The following is a 19182-nucleotide window of genomic DNA, read 5'->3' as shown; positions in this document are numbered from 1 at the left end:
ATAACTACCTCACACAACCCCAAGTCAAATAACCCCACCTATCACTTTGACCTTTTCAAATACACCGTCCCACCTGAGGGACACTTTGGCCTCGGTAGCACTGCTTTAACTTCTGGTGTGTTTTTGTCGGAACCAAACTCAATCTTCAAACAACCTTGACATTGTTTGAAGGCTTCCTGATTCTATCTGAGGGAGGGGCTCATCATGTTACTGCAACAGCTGTTTTTTTGATTTGTAGCAGGTTGACACGAACATCAGTAAAGTCGTGTCTTAACTTTTTGGTCGTTTGTGAAGGAGGACGCGTGTCCAAGTGCTAAATCTCAACATCATGTTTTCGAGATTCCATGAAAGGCATCAAACTTTACTCTAATAAACATGTTGTCATGGAGAAAATGTGAGGAACAGTAAAGTTTTTATTATATTTATATTATTGTCGGGCTTGTTTACAAAAATGGGGGTGTCTGACTCCACCTAACTCCCGGCTAATACAAAAATCCAAGAGGACAAAGAGGTGGGGCGCGTGTGGAGCCGAGACTTTGGTGCATGTCGGGTTGTGGCAAGCATACACTCACCCACCTGTCACTCAAAGAGGCCACGCCCTCAATTATACATAACTTTAAGCCTGAATAAAATGTAAACAGGTGAGTTATATAAACAATTGTCATGAAGGAGGAAATTAGCTCTAGAGACCAAAACTGTTTTTGTACCAGGGTGTAAACATGTTTATTTCTGCTGTAAAGTTGGACATTTTAACATGGGAGTCTATGGGGACTGACTCACTGTCGGAGCCAGACTCTAGTGGTCATTAGAGGAACTGCAGCTTTTGGCACATCAGTGTCAGTCGGCTTCATTTTTCAGCCCCGGAGGTTTCCACTAACACCAGCTCTACAGAGGTTTTAAACCTCTGCTCAAAATTACAAAAAATTGTAATATTAAATTTAGATATATTTATAACAGATACATATATTTTTTTTGTTTGTAACCTTTGCATGAAAAGACTTAATACAGGAACTGAAATGAAGCTTGTTAAAGTGACGCTACATCCAGAATCAGCTGATTTGTCTGCAACAGACTCTAATTCCCGTCTGCTCCACCCTGCTGCACTCAACCGTGGACATCTGGATCTTATCTCATCTGGTTCCATCCTGCCTCTCTGCTGCTGCCGTTCGATAAACTAAATAATCAATGAGCAGCTGGTTACTCACAGGTTGTCGCCCTGTTACAGCTTCAACAGGTTCAGCCATATGAAAAAAAAAAAAAAAAACACTTCACACACATCACAGGCCGGCCTCGCTTCATCTTCCTCATGTGAAGGTCCTGTCTGCCGATGTCTTCCTCTTTTTCTTCTTCCCTCCTGTTTTATCTGGGATTACCGTCCGATGGACTCGTTCCTGCATCTTGTGAGGAAACAGTTGTTTGCAGCTCGGTCGCTTTAATTATGCTGATTCATTCACATGAATTATGAGGACTGTGAAGTGGAGCGGGCCTCTCTGCCAGCGTCAGGTTGCAGCGTTCGTGTAAATCAGAGGGGTTTATTTAGTTGTTGTTGCTGGCGTATACATCAGATGCTGACTCACCTCGCCCTAATGAGCTGTTATGACTGAAATCTGAGCTCCACTGCCAGATTCGATTTAGATCCGCGGCCTGTAGAGCCCGACTGACCCGCGCTGGATTTGTAATTCAGATACTTGATATTTGTGTTACAAGATCCAAAGTGTTGCATCAGACGATTCATTCTTTAACATAAATACATGATACAAACCATCTTTTCCCCTTAAGTCCCTTAGGTTTCGAGAGATGTACTGAGCCAAACATTACAGCTGAACATTTTGTTTTCCAGTAGAGAAACTATGTAGTGGAGACACAGTTTCTAAACTACCTCACACATATCTTTAACACCTCTAACACAATTTCTTGTTACTTATCGGTCGACATACAGTATATGCCAATATTGACGTGAACTATAAGCTAATATTGACGGATAATATCAGCCCACTGCACTAAGGTTGTGTCTGTTTCAGCTCTTCATAGATTCAGTTTCACTATCACACATTTTTCTGAAATACTAATTTCTTTCTTAATGTTGTTTAATTCCCAACAAGCCCTCCAAAGTAAACAACAAATGAGAATGATACAAAAGTGTTTTCATTTAGTGCTTTTAATCTGAAGCCTGTCAGCAGCTAAACATCGTTTGTACTGTTCCAAATGTTTTCTAATCTGACAGTGGTATGGTTAAGGTTTGGTTCGGTCCAGGCTCATAAACAAGTTGGTTAAGATGCAGAAAGATCAGTGTTCAGGTTACAATAAGTTTAGAACAGGAGCTCAATATTTTTGACTTATTCGCTTTGGTGCAGAATCCATATCCAAAGAATAAAAATTTTGTCATTTGTCATTTTTATTCTTTGTTTTTGCACAGATTAAACAATGTAAAACGTTGTTATTAAATGATTAAATGATAAATGATGCTATGACAGATCTGGTTAGAGAAAGACAGTTTTCATGGTTGAAGTCAAGTCCATTTTTAATTATATAGCAGCAAATCACAGCAGAAGGTGTAGACCGACTTTATAACATGGATTACAGAGACCCGACAATTCCCACCATGAGCTAACACTTAGCAACAGTGACGAGGAAAAACTTCCTTTTAAGAGGCAGAAACCTGGAGCAGACTCAGGCAGAGAAAGATAGAGCAGGGGGAAGGACCACCATGCAATGATAATGAGAATAATAATAATAATAAAAATGATGATAATGATAATAGTGACATTAACAGCAACAATAATCATAATAATGATGATGATAATAACACTACTACAAACCAGTGCTGTGTTAAAGTCTTAACATCCCACTCTTTACTCCCGGCTGTCATCACTACTACAGCTGCTCGCCGGCTCCGTCCCTTCAATTTAAACATACGTGGCCTTTTGCTGGAACGACTAAAGCTGTTGGGAGAACACTCAACTGAATTTTTTATTGCACGGCCCAAAATCACAATTTTCATGTGAGAGGGTTTCACAATCTGTAGCTACAATATGGCGTTTATCTATCCACACCACTCGCGCTGACGAGACTTTCTCAATCAGTTCGTATTTGGTTGTTTAAGCGTTCGAGAGTGTGCCGGCCTGCTGGGACGCAATCCAGCCATGATTACATCCAATCAGAGCTCCCCGCCGCCGACCACGGAGCGCTCTGCAGTTGAGAAACAATTACGGTGCTTCATGACAATGAAGCAGTGGTTAATATTTCTAAAGGCTGTAGGAAATGACTTTTAGCATGACTGTCTTAAGGGCAATTTACACTTTTATTATCTGTTTCCTGAGTAAAGGGAAAAGTAGAAGTTGAGGAATCAAAATCATGTTCACTGTTAATGAGTTTTGTCATGTTTTAGCTGAGGATTGACTGTGTGTAGTGTAGTTCGTTATGCAGGCTGCGGGTGATCTGATATGTGAATCAGAGTAGATCACAAAGCAGTGTACCTGCTGCATGTCGCCCTCTGCCTCTTCCTGTCAGCCTGACTGTGTTTGAAAGGTACATCACTACAGCTGACAGTTACATAATACCTTTACAGGCAAAATCCTCTCAGAGCTCTCTGAAGGCTTCCTCTGTATAAACGCTGCAGGGTCTGAACGTCAGGGACCAGCTGGTTTTTTTTACCTTCAGAAAATATCAGAAGTCAAACGCACTGAATAACAATTCTTTAAAAAACAAAAAGATTTAAAACAACAAGACAGGAAAATACGTGGCGTGCCTACTGTAAACTAATCAAGACTTTTCTTTTCGGCTCAGATGTCCGCAGAGTTAGCTAACATTTACTCATATGTAAAATATTCCTGTAAAATATTAAGTTTGTGAGATTTTTTTGGCTTTTGTATCAGAGAATATTATGTTTTCTTACTTGTGTATTCAAAGATGAATCTGACTGGATTCTATATTTTTCTTATGGTCAACAAACTCAATCACACATACGCCGACCTAGAGCACCAGATGTGTGTTAATCCACGGCTGAAAATAGTCCCCAATAAAAAGCTCTGTTTCCTCCAGTTTGAGCAGCTATTGTGCAAATATACTAATATATTATTGTAAAACAAAATTAGCTTATTGCTTTTCTTAGCTGATAATTTACTGATGCGATTCACATCGGTGGATGTGGAGCTGGAGACACAAGATGGTTAGCTTAGCTTAGCATCAAGACAGCTTGCCTGGCTCTGTCCAAAGGAAACAGAATCTGCCTACAAGCTCAATAATTAACACGTTACTGTATATTGTATTTGTTGAATTTCCTAAAATGACAAACTAATGACATTAAAAGGAATAATAAGTGTAACAGTAAGCACTACATGTCAGGTTCATTCAACAGAAACTGTATCTAATGCAGCTTTAGATTAAAAACATTTTATTTTACTACTGATCCTGATTTTACCACCAGTCCATCAACACTGAAATCCAAACTGTTCCAACAGAGGTTGTTGTGGTTGTGTGTTCAAGGACACGGCCTGTCGTTAAGGGCTGCCCGAGTTGTCAGAGTGCAGCTTTTAATCCCGGTGGACAGAGGTTTCAGTGCAGAAGCAGCAGACGATTGGCTGACTTCATCTGTTCTTAGCTTCAGCCGTGGAGGGGAAGTCGACTCGTCATGTGTCGTTTTCCTCTGAGTGACACGCAGTGTTGAACCCACAGTGTTTGTGGCAGCCTGTCTGTCTGTGTCTGTCTCCTGTGGATCTGTGATGTTTTAGAACAGCAGACTGCACCAATGATGCATTCAAGTGCCGTAAGACGGGTCACGTAATGATGCAACGACGGTCATGGTTATGACTTAAAAGCTTTCACACCGACAGAAAGTCCTATTCATTCAGCAATCAATTGTATAGATTTATTACTGAGCTACGTTGTGTGACTCTGTCAGGGACGTGGTAAAAAAGATGTTTGTATGTGAGACAATTAATATGCTATAGATACATCAGACTAAAATAAATCATGATTTTTACCCAGGGTTAATGTCTTCACACATCCAAAAGTAAGTTTTTCTTCCTCACTGCAAGAAGATACTAATCACTGCAGTCGACAGTAACCAAGGTTTTATTGTAATGAGAACAGCTCACAAATTGCTTCTGGTGGCACAAAGTGATTACACACCTCATTTCCTTCAAAGAGTTCAGAACAACACATACTGTAAATGATGAAACTACAGAGTTAGTGCCGCAAATGGTGATTTTCACACATTTTAATTCCATTTAATTAGTTCTTTGTTTTTTTTTGTTTTTTGTGATAATCAAAATAAAGAGATTTTTAATATGAATATAGCTGTATTGAACAATAACTTTAGCTGATGTTTGTTGTTCTTTGCAATTGTGAGCTTCCAGAGAAATTTTAAGAGATTCCCAGGTGTAATTACCACTGGGATATTAAAGCTCCATATTTTCTTCTTCTCCTGTGTTTTATTTGAAGTGTTGATCCATAATAAGATATATTTGAAAACCATCTCAGTGTAGTTTTACATCTCCTCTGAGCCTCTCTTCTGATTGGCTGAATGTTTTCTGAGTGATTGAATAAAAATGAAGCAGATTTAAGGTAAAACACTCAGAGAAACCAAATCCTGCAAGGTTGGATGGTGGGTCCAGGTGGGCGGGGCTTGGGGCGTAGCTGAGGGTGGTGACTGCTCTGTTGTGACATCACAAAGTTCCAGAAGTCCTGACAGCTGGTTTAAAGGCTCAGTTTCTGAATACAGGCTGTGTGCATTTCTCTGTGGACTGAGGCTTTGATACTTTCACAGTATTAATATAGAACCTAGAGCTGATCTATAATCACACTACACATGGACAGAGACCTTTATACTATATGGAGCTTTAACTGGTATTTACTAGTCAGATAAACACAGTAACTTCTATATGAAAGCTCACACACTGACTCCTTAGTGGTTGAGTTGCATTGGCTCATAAAACTTTGTTAATGTGCAGAAAAACTCAAAATGTTCATTAAATATGAGCCTGTTTATTTTGTTATTGTAACCAGTATGATGTCATCTCATAAACTGCCTTGTCCTTCAGTTTTAATATTGCTCCACATAAATGATCTTTCTCAATCAGAGACTCATGATAAAAAGTGAAACTAATTAGACCCCAAATTACTGTGGAAATTACTGTTCAGATTTTAAATTCTATGATTGAAATGAAGGCATTCACTTCCTTCCTTTTTTTTTTAACAATAAGAAGATTAATTCTGAGTCATTATGTAGAAGAAAAAAGACCATCACAAACAAGATTGGCAGCTTCCTCACTGCACTTTGCAGGTTGTTGCTCCAGGTCAGATTTAGAGGGAAATCTGCTGAATGTCACAAAGCAGGAGGAGGTGGTGGTGGTGGTGGTGGGGGGGGGGGGGGGGGGGGGGGGGGGGGGGGGGGCTGTTTATCCACAGCTTTGAAGGGAAATCCAGGGCAGGAGAGAGATGAAGCAACAGGATTTATAGGACATTTCAACTAAATTTATCTGGTAATTGTGTTTTTACAAAACGAACACGTCGTCCTGTTGTGTGGACGGACTTTTCCTCGTCTCCTGTCACCTTGAATCCTCGTCAACCTTTGCTGTAACTGAACACACGCTCAGCTGTGACCTGGAGCGAGAAGCCAAAAATAAATCCCCACAGTCGCTCATTTGTTTAGAATCGACATTTTCCTCCCAGAAGCCAAAACATCAAAGGGAAACGCTGAAGCGGTTGTGAGTGGCGGCTTTCTGCAATTGGCAGCTTACATTTAATATTTGAGCTGTTTACTCACCAAGCAGCTCACCACAGTTAAAATACTACGTATTCTTCCAGACACCCCTACATACCAACGTGATTTCTATGAGATTTTCACGGCAGTTTATTTGTCAGATTGTCGTCACATCCTGTTGGTTTTAACCTCTAGTTTGTCTTTGCGTGTTTTTGACTTTGATTGTTTGACGTTTTCGTCACGTTTTTGACTGATTCTCCTGCGGTCAGGGTGTCCCAGCTGAGACCAGCAGAAATAACAGGGAAGTAATAACATGAGACAGATCTGACAAATGCTCCAACAAATCAGAATAAAGTTTTTAGGCCCCCCCCCCCATGGGACAATGTGGCCTTGGTAGTGCTACTTTGGTCTGTACTGGACTAAGTCTTCACACAACCTTGACAAATTATAAATAGTTTGAAAACTCGAAGTCTCCTGATTTTATCCCTGCAAATAATTTCAGGATCTCCAAATCCGATGACACAGAATAGGTTCAGGCTTGTCACTAAAGGTCCTGAAACAGGCTTTATATTTACTTTCTAATGCCAAAGAAAAACAGGTGAGGCGAACGACCACTTCCACCATGTTTGTGCTTCTGTAACTTTGCCTCAATATCTTTTATTCTCATTCTGACTTTTTGTTGTAAAAGAGTTTCCATTCAAAGGAGACCAGCATCATGATGGAATCAGACGGGTTGAAGAGCAGAGCAAATCGGGGGTGTGGTTGTCAAACTTTCCACTAAACGAACACAAGTTAGACCATTTGATAAGATCTTGTCCCACCTTCCTCCATCTGATTTTTGCTTTTAGATGTTTTATTGCAGAACGTGTTTGAAAGCCATGACGAAAATAGTCAAACATTCAGTTACTCACGGATGGAATTACTGCTGAAATAAATGATTCTCCTTTTTTTTTTTACTGCGGACTCCACTTTGAGAACCACTGTGTTAAGGGATTAAATAGAATATATATATCCCTAACCTAAAACATCTCATCCTAGAATGAACCTAAATGGAAACTTAAAACAACCCGAGAGCTGTCAGACACCATGAAAATGAAGGAGACAAATCCAAAACAAGAACTGACTGACACATTAAGACTCTAAAACACCCCCAAACATCAGCAGCCAGAGGAGAGAGCGCCAAGTCCCCACAGCGATGACTTCTCACACAGAACTCACAGAGCCAGAGCAGATATCTGTACTTTCACATCTAATTACACCAGTTTCCAGGGAACAGTGTTTATAGAAGCTCCAGGAGCCTCAGGTAGATGTTGTTGTTAAGTAAAATACCAAAGCTGCATTGATTAGTCGATTAAATCATGAATCTATCGACAGGAAATGAATTATTAATCATTAAAGTCGTTTTTCAAGCACAAATGTCAAACGCTCTCTGGTTCTAGCCTCTCAGTCGTCAGAGTTTTCGCTTCAGTATTTTAATTGTGCACTTACTGGGCCTAACATTGACAAAATGAGCGAGGAGTATTGCTGTCCTGGTTTACGGCGCACGCTCTGAGCCTCCTGAGTTTATTGTTATGGCTGGAAAACAGTAGTGAATCTAAAAAGTGTCTCATTCTAAATCATTCAGTCTTTTATCAGTTGTTCGTGTCACTTTGAGCCTTTTGTTGTAATAAAATAAAAAACATTTTGTGGAAGAATCATTTTAATGTCTCCCCCCCCCCTCCTCCGTGCTCCTGCTGTATTATCCGCACTGTTCGAACGCTCTCTCCTCTTGCACTCTCTGCCTCTTCCTCAGACGGCCCCGGTCCCTCCGGAGCAGACGCCCTGCAGCTCGTCGTCCATTTTCAGTCTTTCATGTATAATACAGCAGGTCCCTTCATCAAAGTGGAAATGTCTGTCAGAGCAGAGGCCAGGCCAGAGGTTCAGAGTCAGAGGAGTCCGGAGGGATCTGACAGCTGAGGAGGGGGTGGGGGGGGGGGGGGGTGGCTGTCTGACCGCAGCTTGTCAGTCTGCTGATTGTCAAAATTTTGCAGCAATATTCAGTATTTATAACAGGACTCTGTTTTTATTTACAGTTTTCAGTCCTGTCATGGAGGAAAACAGTTTTTTCAGACTATGTAGGGCTCATTAAAAAACAATAATAATAAAAACAGAAAAATGTAACATGACCTGGTTAAAATCTAATTTAAAAAAATCGATTAAAATTGGATTGGATTTGTGACATAAACAGACAGTTAACCACATCTTGTTATTTTTTTTACTTTAGATGGAGTCTGGTGCTCGATCAGCAGCTCATTTCTCTCCATCTTATTTTTCACCTTCTGTAGCTGCATGAGCTTGAACTTGTTTATTGTAAGCTTCACTGAACCGTGTGTTCCTGTAGGTGGAAACGTTCGTGCATCGGTAACTAGGAATCAGTTCAACCTGAGTTTCTATTTTAAAATCGAAATATTTTCTGTAGAAATCCAGACGGCTGTTCTTGCTTTAAAATAAGTACAGCAGTGTGTGCTTATTTTATTTATTTATTCATTCATTTATTTATTTATTTTTGAAGACTGGTAGAAATGAAAAAAATACTTTTTTTTTTTTTTTTTTTATATGTACAAGATTTTGACTTTTGGTAGCAACAGAGGAAAAGTCAGGGGTCGAGACATCTGTGAATATCATTGCAAACCAGCCATTAGATATTTAATGCACAAAGAGCTAAAAGGACAAGTAACCACCTGCAAAATAGAAAGGCTCTGTGTCAACGGTGGCTGTGTATGAAGTGTTTTTTGACAGAGGTCGCAGCCCAATACAGAATCGTGTAGTTACATGCATAAGTTGGAAGAGTAAAAAACACACCTTGGACCTGAGTTTCATGCATACAGTGGGCCGTGATACAGGTGCTGTGGACAGTCCTGTGTAGACAGTGTGGTGTATCTTCTACACATGGAGATTTGCACCTGATGGTGGCACCAGAGGAACATCAGGAAGGATTTATTCTCCCACAGCAAACATCACTGAAATGTAGCCATTCGTTTTAAAGATGCTTCGTCACAGACCGAAGTGTTTGTCCAAGGTAAATTATAGACTGTGAATGGCGCTAAAATCCATAGGAATCATCATCTTGGGACCATGAACTAAAACCAAATTTCAATATAAATACTGTACACCCCTGCTAGCAGAGCGAAAACACCGGCGGCCACTTCAGCCTTGATGAGTCGCATCGGTCAAACCCTAATTTACAAACGTCGACTGACCCCAGACTCTCAACTGTGTCCGTCTCTCCCACACACAGCTCACGGTGTCTGCCCCGGGCCATTTTCATCAGCCAGCCCTGTTATGTCAGAATATAATCTCAGCGTACTGTTGGATCGCAGCCAAACACACACACACACACACACACACACACACACGATGGAGTGTAATTATCATAATTGTGTCCAGCGTTCTAGGAACCACTGTGTCAGGCCCAGACTCCACACACTAACCTGTATGAACACGGGCTCATTTCCCACGGGCATCGTGCTCTGCAGTGACTCCAAAATAGACCGAACCATTTCCTATTGACGATGAGATTAGAACCCATTTACAAAACTAATCTAATGAAAAGGGACAGGAAACTCACAGAGGTAATTTTTCATTTGCTGGAAAACCCTCTTAGACAGGCGCTTGGTTATTTGTGAAGAAACATAGTCCAATCAACTCAGTTTTTCTTAGACATACTAATTGCACTAATTGCACTTGTCATTAAGTCTGTGTATCCACTTACATTAATAATAAATTAATAATTAATCTGAAACTGATATTCACGCAGAATAGTTCGATATTTTGGTTTATTTGCTTTTTTTTAGGACAGGTTTGGTTCTTTAAGGTGTTGAGCTTTCCGTCACAATACTAATATCTTGTTAAATACAGTATGTGATCTTTATATGTTTGTGTGCATGTTTTTACAAGTCACTCTTTGTAGTTATTTAGGATGATGGTGTAAAAAATAGACATTCAACTTCCTGTCCCATAAAATAAAACATGTTTTTCAATAAATAATTGTGTTTCGGTTTACACTCGATATCCTCACTTTGTATAATGTCCTGTCCCGAAATCCTGTTTGAAAAGGAAATACATCACATAAAGGAATGAATAATGTACTGTGGTTTTATGGGAACTTTCAAGCCAATCATTTGAAAGAAGTAGCAGGAACATTATTTGCATTATGAACAGCTGTTGACACAGCTCGGTAAAAATGGCAAAACGCATCAGTTGCTTGTTTGAAATTTGTAGTGTTAATTAAAGTTATTACTTGCTGTGTTGCACAGTTGCCTTTCATATCTTGCTCACCCACAACCAGTTTTAAAAAGTGATGTTGATGTTTCTATATCAAAGCAAATTGTAAACAGTACCCCCCCACCCCCACCCCAAAAAAACATCCTCAGCATCATTAAAAGGCCAATGTCAGCCACACACCACACAGTGTTTTGATGTTTCTTTGCATATTTTGCTGATGATGTACTAGTTTTTATTTCAGTGAGAAGCAAGGTGAAATGCATCCTACAGTTGTGATCATCAACACAAACAAACAACCACCATTATAGACCAAGAGATCAAAACCCCCCTCCTCTTTTTCACAGTCCTGTTGTGACCTGTACATTATTTTTTTAAAGTGGATAAACTGGATTGGATTATTCCCGTTTGTCTGTATTTACCTGATTTGCGTATGTTTCCAACAGGACAGTTTTCCTGCCAGATTTGGAGGGATCCACTTTGTGAACCAGCCGTGGTACATCCACGCTCTCTACACCGTCATTCGACCCTTCCTCAAAGACAAGACCAGGAAGAGGGTAAGGCCAGAAGATCTTCACTTTAAGTAGCTATAATCAATGTATGTATATGTTGGGTCTGAGCTCTATTAGTAACTGGAAATCATTAGTACTCGGCCTCACACGGGCGGCACCATTATGTTAACAGTACTCTACCTCATGAGCTGGACACCAAATGTGTTAGATTTCGGTTGTTTATCAATTTATTGGCTATCACAAATTAAGAAAATATTAATATTAAAAATATTAATATTAAAGAATAACTTTAAAATGAATTAAAGTTCACGGGGCACCAGCCTAAACTAATAGGCAAAATAGCCAATATGCTTTTAGTCTCAATTTATTACAATTATTCTGGAACTCTGATTAATCATTAGCTTACTAACTATAACCAAATTACCAAATCAATAGTAAGTTACAGTTGAAGGATTGGAATTCTACCGAGTAGAGGTTGGCAATATTCACGCTTGTGCAACATTAAACACACCAGTAGTTATACTTAAAAAGGCATTTATTTACAATGGAGCAGAGTAAAGTACAATGTCTAATCTAGCATATACAGGTGTGTGTGGGTGTGTCTGTGTGTGTGTGTGTGTGTGTGTGTGTGTGTGTGTGTGTCTGTGGGGACACAGACAAAGGCAAGATGGCCGACTCAAAGTGGTCACTGTGACCACATGACCTGAACAAAGAAGACTACAAAGATGGCGGTAAACAAAGAAACTACTAAAATGGCCGCTGAGACCACCTAGTGTGTGTGAGAGGGGAGGTGTGAGTTTCTTTGTTAGCCTAGCTCATGTAATCTAAAGGTACCAGGTTAGAGGGGGAAGGTTAGCTTCATGCAGGTTCTAGGACTGAGACGTACTGCTATGTGTGTGAACATACGAGTACTCGATTAACTGTATGACTGACCACAACCTAAGCAAACATTACAACAACAAGACATCAATCAACAAGTACATTAACAAGTTAAGGCTTCTGCTGATTAGCTATGCTGTGCTGTGCTATGCTGTGCTGGGAGAGGTTAGGCCCAGTCCGTTAACGTTACCCGATCCTTGGAACAAGCAAAGAGGTCCTTTCCAGTGGTTTGTAAAATCCAGTGAGTTTGGGGGGTTTCCTGGTGGAATAAAGTCCTGTCTGGCTGTGTTGCTTGCTGGTATCTCCTTTGTTCTCCTCACAGAGTTAGCTGTTCCATGCTAACTCTGCTACGACTCCTGTTGCTTGGAAAATCAGCTGACCTTGTGTTGTAGCCGCTGATTCTGAAGAGGATTTGGTTCACTCACAGTTAATCCGAAGCAGGTCGCTGTTGTGGAGGAGAAGAGTGTTTGCAGGCTGCTGGTTGCAGGCCGGCGAGAGAGCTAGTTTCTCAGGTAGCAGAGCTGACCTGGGCTGGGGCCTTGTTGCCCTTTGAAGAACCGAGAGGAGAGGGCTGGAGCTGCTCTCCAGAGCAAGCCAAGAAGGGAAGAGAGTGAGAAGGGGTCTAGAAGACTGGTTTTGTTTGTGACACCTTAGGGGGTCACATGTCACACGCTGGCCCACACTGGCTGGCCAGTGGGGTCCATGGGGGGGAAGGGTCATCCCCAGGTGTGAACCGTGAGGAACTGTGGGGTGTGAATTCCTTTGTCCAGTGGAGCAAAGAAACATTTGGTCTATTGAATGACTGAGTCCCAACAGTCCCCCCTTTGTTGTCAGGATGCCACCTGACGTGTCATCCTGAGAGCATAATGTATAGTCCATTTGTCATTTCATTCAACGGGTAACATCCGGGCATTTGTCAGCACTATCTATCTTGGCTAAGCAAGAACAATCAGGTTACAAAGCAGAGTTCAGATAATAACCACAATGATCGAATAGTGTAAAACAACTAACATGTTTCCTAGTTACTCATGGTGTTAGTGAGGACAGGAAAGTCAGTGATGTTAGTTTGTTAAGGTGAGATATAGAGGGTGGCACCTAGAATGACAAGATTTGGAGTGTCTGGGTGAGTGTGCCATGTATATGCAGTGTCCTAAACTTGTATCTGATTTGATTCAGAATTTAGTTTGCTGCTGCTGCTGCTGACAAACCCATTGTGTCCAACTGGAAGAGTGTAGGGTACCCTGAGCCTACTTACTGTCAGTACTCAGTGCGGCGAACTCTGGAGCGCCGGTGCTTTAAGTTTTCTTTAACCTGTGGCACAAAGCTGTAGCACTTTGAGTAGCTGAAGGAAGAACATTCAGAGGCATTGTCACTGTCTGAATTAACATGGTCAGAGATGACGTGGTCATTGTCTGATCCATGTGTTGACTGGTCCTGTGTCTGAGCCAGAATTTCTGCGTAAGGCCGTCTCCTGCTCCTATTGTGGGAGTGCCTATCTCTACGCACTTGGTGGGCGTGGCGGTTACGCTCAGCACCCATATGTGGCCTTTTATCACCCCCCTTCGATCTGTTCTGAGGGTGATCTTTTGAGGTTACGTGTCTGTGTGACGCTAAGGTGTTTGAGTTGCTAGGCTCAGTTGTTTTCCCCCTTGCCTTGGAATTGACCATGGTTTCCCAAGCCATTTTTGTCATTTTCTTTATTTCCTGCATGGTGGGCTTACCTTGATGCGTCATCAGTGTAACATGAGTGCGTACACAGGGATGGAGGTTTCGTAGGAACAAAGACTTGAAGGTGGAGTTCTGCTCTAAGCCTGGTGTGTTCCTACCCTGAAAATATGCATGCCTCAAACGTTGGTAAAAGTCATTGGGATGTTCATGGCGGGAGTGTTTGATTTGAGAAGCTGCAACCAAAGATTCTATCTCATCCGCAGCAGGAGAGAATTCTTCTGTCAGTGCTTGACAGAGCTCTTTGTAGTCATCTCTGACACTGGGAGGCAGTGATTGCATAAACTTGTGGACTGCTTTTGAGCTGGTCTTCCACACAAGTTTAGTTTTCTCCCTTTGGGTTGCATGGGGCAAATCAATTAAGTTGTGATCTAACTCCCTAAAGTAGTTTTCAATATGTTGATCAGAGCTGTCTGGATCAAAATGTTCAATGTCCTTTGCTAATAACTCAAGCGCTTCGAGGCGGGGGCACTGTGAGGTCCCTACTGATGAAGGCGAGACTATGCTAGCTGGACTAGAGGAAGGAGCTGAACAGCAGTCATCACTCTTATGGAGGTGCAGAGAGGAGGCTGAACAGTCCGGAAAAGTTTTGGTCCTTCTGTTGGAGGGGTGAGCACAGGTGAAAGTGTTATGCATCAGTGGCTGATGGGAACATGAATATCCTCTACCGGATAAACTACCTGTCTCTTCATTGTCAGTTTCAGGAAGATGGGAAGTCAGGTGGGTGTAACCTCTGTCTCTCAGTGGAGGTTGAGGAGCTGACTTCATTTCCCAGGACTTAGGGTCAGTTGGGAATTTGTCCCATCCTCTGAGTGGAGGCGGAGTTAACCTGTCATTAAGGGAAGAGTGTGAAGCAGAGAAACCAGAATCACAAGCACTGACCGATCGTGGTGGAGCAAAGCATTCTGATTTAACCCTTAACAATTCTTCCTTGTGTGAACAGAGGTCTACCTCTGCTGCCTGCAGGTCTCCTAAGTAGCGCATGGCTTTCTTGTTAGCTTCCTTAACTTCCTGGAGGAGAAAAGCATTTTGAGCTCTAAGCGATTTTACCTCCTCCTCTAGGGCTGCTTGGCTCTGAAGTGAAATGCTGGTTTGCCTGTGGAAGTTCAACAGTACACATCTTAACAATGGGCCTTTGGATGCAGTCTGAGCATCACCTTTGTCACTGAGTAGCAAGTCTATTTCTTTACTGCACTCACTGGAATTTAACTTGCTGATAAATTCTAGGTAGCCAGGCTTCAGGCTCTGTGCTAGGGAAGAAATAAACTGCTCTACACAGGAGTTCTCCATTGTTGTGTCTGGGAAAGAGGGAGGTTAAACAAGTTTTTTTTTTTCAGAAAAAACAAGAAGTCAATGTAGTTGGCTGTGGTGTTGCGCTGGCAGACACCTTGTAGTGTAGTTTGGTAGTACACTAGCCTAACTAAACAATGCAGTGGCCTACACTATGGGGGGTAGCTTCCTGTGGAGGAGGGGCAGCTACACTAGTGGGCATAAAGATTAAGGACAGTAAAGGCAAGTGCAGGTTTACTGTCTGCTTAAGAAATGTTTCAAAAAGCAATGACTGAGATGCAAGGCAGTAACAGTCCAAAGATTATCTCTTCAAGTTGACTCAGGCTGTAATGCAAGGCAGTAACAGCTAGGTGCAGAACTTGGGTTTCACAGGGCTGGTAGCACGCTGTGGCTCTATCTCAGGCTCTATTTCTTACTCAGGCTGAAATGCTTGGCAGTAACAGCCAGGTATAAGCTCTCTGTGTTACACAGGGCTGTCGGCACACAGTGTTTAATGTTAAAGGGAGCAGCAATTCTGACAGCTTTACTAGATAGCATTGAACACGTGGTATTCAGATGCTGAACTGAGGTTCTTACATTTCCTACAGACTAAACTCAACTGGAATTGTTAGCAACAATAGCAGGCTCTTGATACTAAGGCTTAAGTGTTAGCTATTAATAACTGGAGGACGTCTAATATTACTTAAGGTAAAATTAGTAAACCAATTCTCACCACAGTGCACTTGTTTGTAAGTACACCTGGAAGTTTACTCCTGTGGTGGACTAAAAAAAATGTTTTCAACCTTTGCGGTTTTGGCCAAATTATGAATTTAATATTGCACAATTATGAATATTTGCCAACAGTACTCGGCCTCACACGGGGCACCATTATGTTGGGTCTGAGCTCTATTAGTAACTGGAAATCATTAGTACTCGGCCTCACACGGGCGGCACCATTATGTTAACAGTACTCTACCTCATGAGCTGGACACCAAATGTGTTAGATTTCGGTTGTTTATCAATTTATTGGCTATCACAAATTAAGAAAATATTAATATTAAAAATATTAATATTAAAGAATAACTTTAAAATGAATTAAAGTTCACGGGGCACCAGCCTAAACTAATAGGCAAAATAGCCAATATGCTTTTAGTCTCAATTTATGACAATTATTCTGGAACTCTGATTAATCATTAGCTTACTAACTATAACCAAATTACCAAATCAATAGTAAGTTACAGTTGAAGGATTGGAATTCTACCGAGTAGAGGTTGGCAATATTCACGCTTGTGCAACATTAAACACACCAGTAGTTATACTTAAAAAGGCATTTATTTACAATGGAGCAGAGTAAAGTACAATGTCTAATCTAGCATATACAGGTGTGTGTGGGTGTGTCTGTGTGTGTGTGTGTGTGTGTGTGTGTGTGTGTGTGTGTGTCTGTGGGGACACAGACAAAGGCAAGATGGCCGACTCAAAGTGGTCACTGTGACCACATGACCTGAACAAAGAAGACTACAAAGATGGCGGTAAACAAAGAAACTACTAAAATGGCCGCTGAGACCACCTAGTGTGTGTGAGAGGGGAGGTGTGAGTTTCTTTGTTAGCCTAGCTCATGTAATCTAAAGGTACCAGGTTAGAGGGGGAAGGTTAGCTTCATGCAGGTTCTAGGACTGAGACGTACTGCTATGTGTGTGAACATACGAGTACTCGATTAACTGTATGACTGACCACAACCTAAGCAAACATTACAACAACAAGACATCAATCAACAAGTACATTAACAAGTTAAGGCTTCTGCTGATTAGCTATGCTGTGCTGTGCTATGCTGTGCTGGGAGAGGTTAGGCCCAGTCCGTTAACGTTACCCGATCCTTGGAACAAGCAAAGAGGTCCTTTCCAGTGGTTTGTAAAATCCAGTGAGTTTGGGGGGTTTCCTGGTGGAATAAAGTCCTGTCTGGCTGTGTTGCTTGCTGGTATCTCCTTTGTTCTCCTCACAGAGTTAGCTGTTCCATGCTAACTCTGCTACGACTCCTGTTGCTTGGAAAATCAGCTGACCTTGTGTTGTAGCCGCTGATTCTGAAGAGGATTTGGTTCACTCACAGTTAATCCGAAGCAGGTCGCTGTTGTGGAGGAGAAGAGTGTTTGCAGGCTGCTGGTTGCAGGCCGGCGAGAGAGCTAGTTTCTCAGGTAGCAGAGCTGACCTGGGCTGGGGCCTTGTTGCCCTTTGAAGAACCGAGAGGAGAGGGCTGGAGCTGCTCTCCAGAGCAAGCCAAGAAGGGAAGAGAGTGAGAAGGGGTCTAGAAGACTGGTTTTGTTTGTGACACCTTAGGGGGTCACATGTCACACGCTGGCCCACACTGGCTGGCCAGTGGGGTCCATGGGGGGGAAGGGTCATCCCCAGGTGTGAACCGTGAGGAACTGTGGGGTGTGAATTCCTTTGTCCAGTGGAGCAAAGAAACATTTGGTCTATTGAATGACTGAGTCCCAACATATATTACTAGTAGACTTGAAGGGGTTGACTTTCGTTTAGTACCAAACAGCAGACGCAGTTGGTGAACACAATGTAGCATTTAGCAGCTAAAGAGGAGGAGACCAAAACAGAGCTAAAAAATATTTGATATTATTTATTGAGCTTACATTCATCATTTGGTCACAAACACCCCTTAAAATACAGTTCATCATATCAACTTAAAAGGTGATGATACAGTATGTTAATGCTGAGTTTAGCTTGTTTCTTCTGCACACAAGTGGCAAAACAATCAGCGAATGCAGGTTTAATCAGGTTTTTCAGCTGTTGCAGAGTCACAGAAACATTTCTGTTTTGTCATTCTAACTTTCAGAAGAAATAGTTTATCTACATTTTTATAAAAAAAGAAAAAGGTGATAAAATTGCAATAAAGAGATTTCTTTCTATATTGTGATAAATTGCTGTTGAGGCTGATTGAACTGCTTTGCAAAAGATCATATTTTATTATTGGTTTTCTATGAAATGTAAAAGTAAATTGGGGAGATTAACTCAAATTGTCATGACTCATTTAGCAACATATAGACTTACATAATAATTAATTAATATAATAGTTAATAGTAGTAGTTAATATATTAGCTTTATTAGCGTCTGTATTTGATCAAGTTTTGCGATTAAGGTTAATTAGGGAGCAAGGACATTATTTGTGTGAAGATGACTCTGTCTTTCTGTATGTGTCCTGTCCCTGTGCAGATCTTCATGCACGGTAACAACCTGAACAGCCTCCACCAGCTGATCCACCCTGAGATCTTACCGTCGGAGCTCGGCGGGATGATGCCGCCGTATGACATGGGCACGTGGGCGCGAACGCTGCTGGACCACGCCTACGACGAGGAGACCGACTACTGTCCGGAGTCCTACACCCTGTCAGTACAAGACCTGGAGAGAGACCTGGAGAAAAACCTGTCCCCGAAAACCATGAAGAGGTAGGCTCATGAGTGCCAGCACCTCCACAGGTGGAGTTACCATGGAAGTGAAGGAGAGCTCTGCACGGGCTTGTTACCGGACACCTCCACAGCAGATGTCTATGGAAGGGAAGGTTTTATTTTCCTGTTTCATTTTCCCAGCAAAAGGGAAGAGATTTCATGTAGCAACTTTCTGCTAACATGTCTTTATAAACTCAGGTAATCAGAGGGGTTTTAAAAACAAGAAGTGCATGAAACACTGAAATAAACCAAATTGATAAAGTTATTATTTTGAAGGAAATTAAAACACATCAAGTGAAAAGGAGTTAACCTAAGGTTGCTGGCAGTAATTCCATTGTATATACTGTATCAGTGTATCAACAGAATATCAATATATTATCAA

General features: G+C 41.5%; 1 protein-coding gene across 1 annotated transcript in view; it reads left to right on the top strand.

Moving 5' to 3' along the window:
* LOC130187186 (clavesin-2) overlaps positions 1–19182 on the top strand; it is a 49318-nt gene that overhangs the window by 21522 nt on the left and 8614 nt on the right. The window contains exons 3-4 of the mRNA XM_056404576.1: positions 11410–11520; positions 18568–18800. Of these exons, the coding sequence (XP_056260551.1) occupies positions 11410–11520; positions 18568–18800 (344 nt within the window). The remainder of the gene's footprint in view (positions 1–11409; positions 11521–18567; positions 18801–19182) is intronic.

Source organism: Seriola aureovittata, chromosome 19 (genome assembly GCF_021018895.1).
Source record: "Seriola aureovittata isolate HTS-2021-v1 ecotype China chromosome 19, ASM2101889v1, whole genome shotgun sequence".
NCBI classification, from domain to species: Eukaryota; Metazoa; Chordata; class Actinopteri; order Carangiformes; family Carangidae; genus Seriola; species Seriola aureovittata.
The sequence above is the reverse complement of the archived record's forward strand: the minus strand, read 5'-3'. Positions and strand labels throughout refer to the sequence as shown.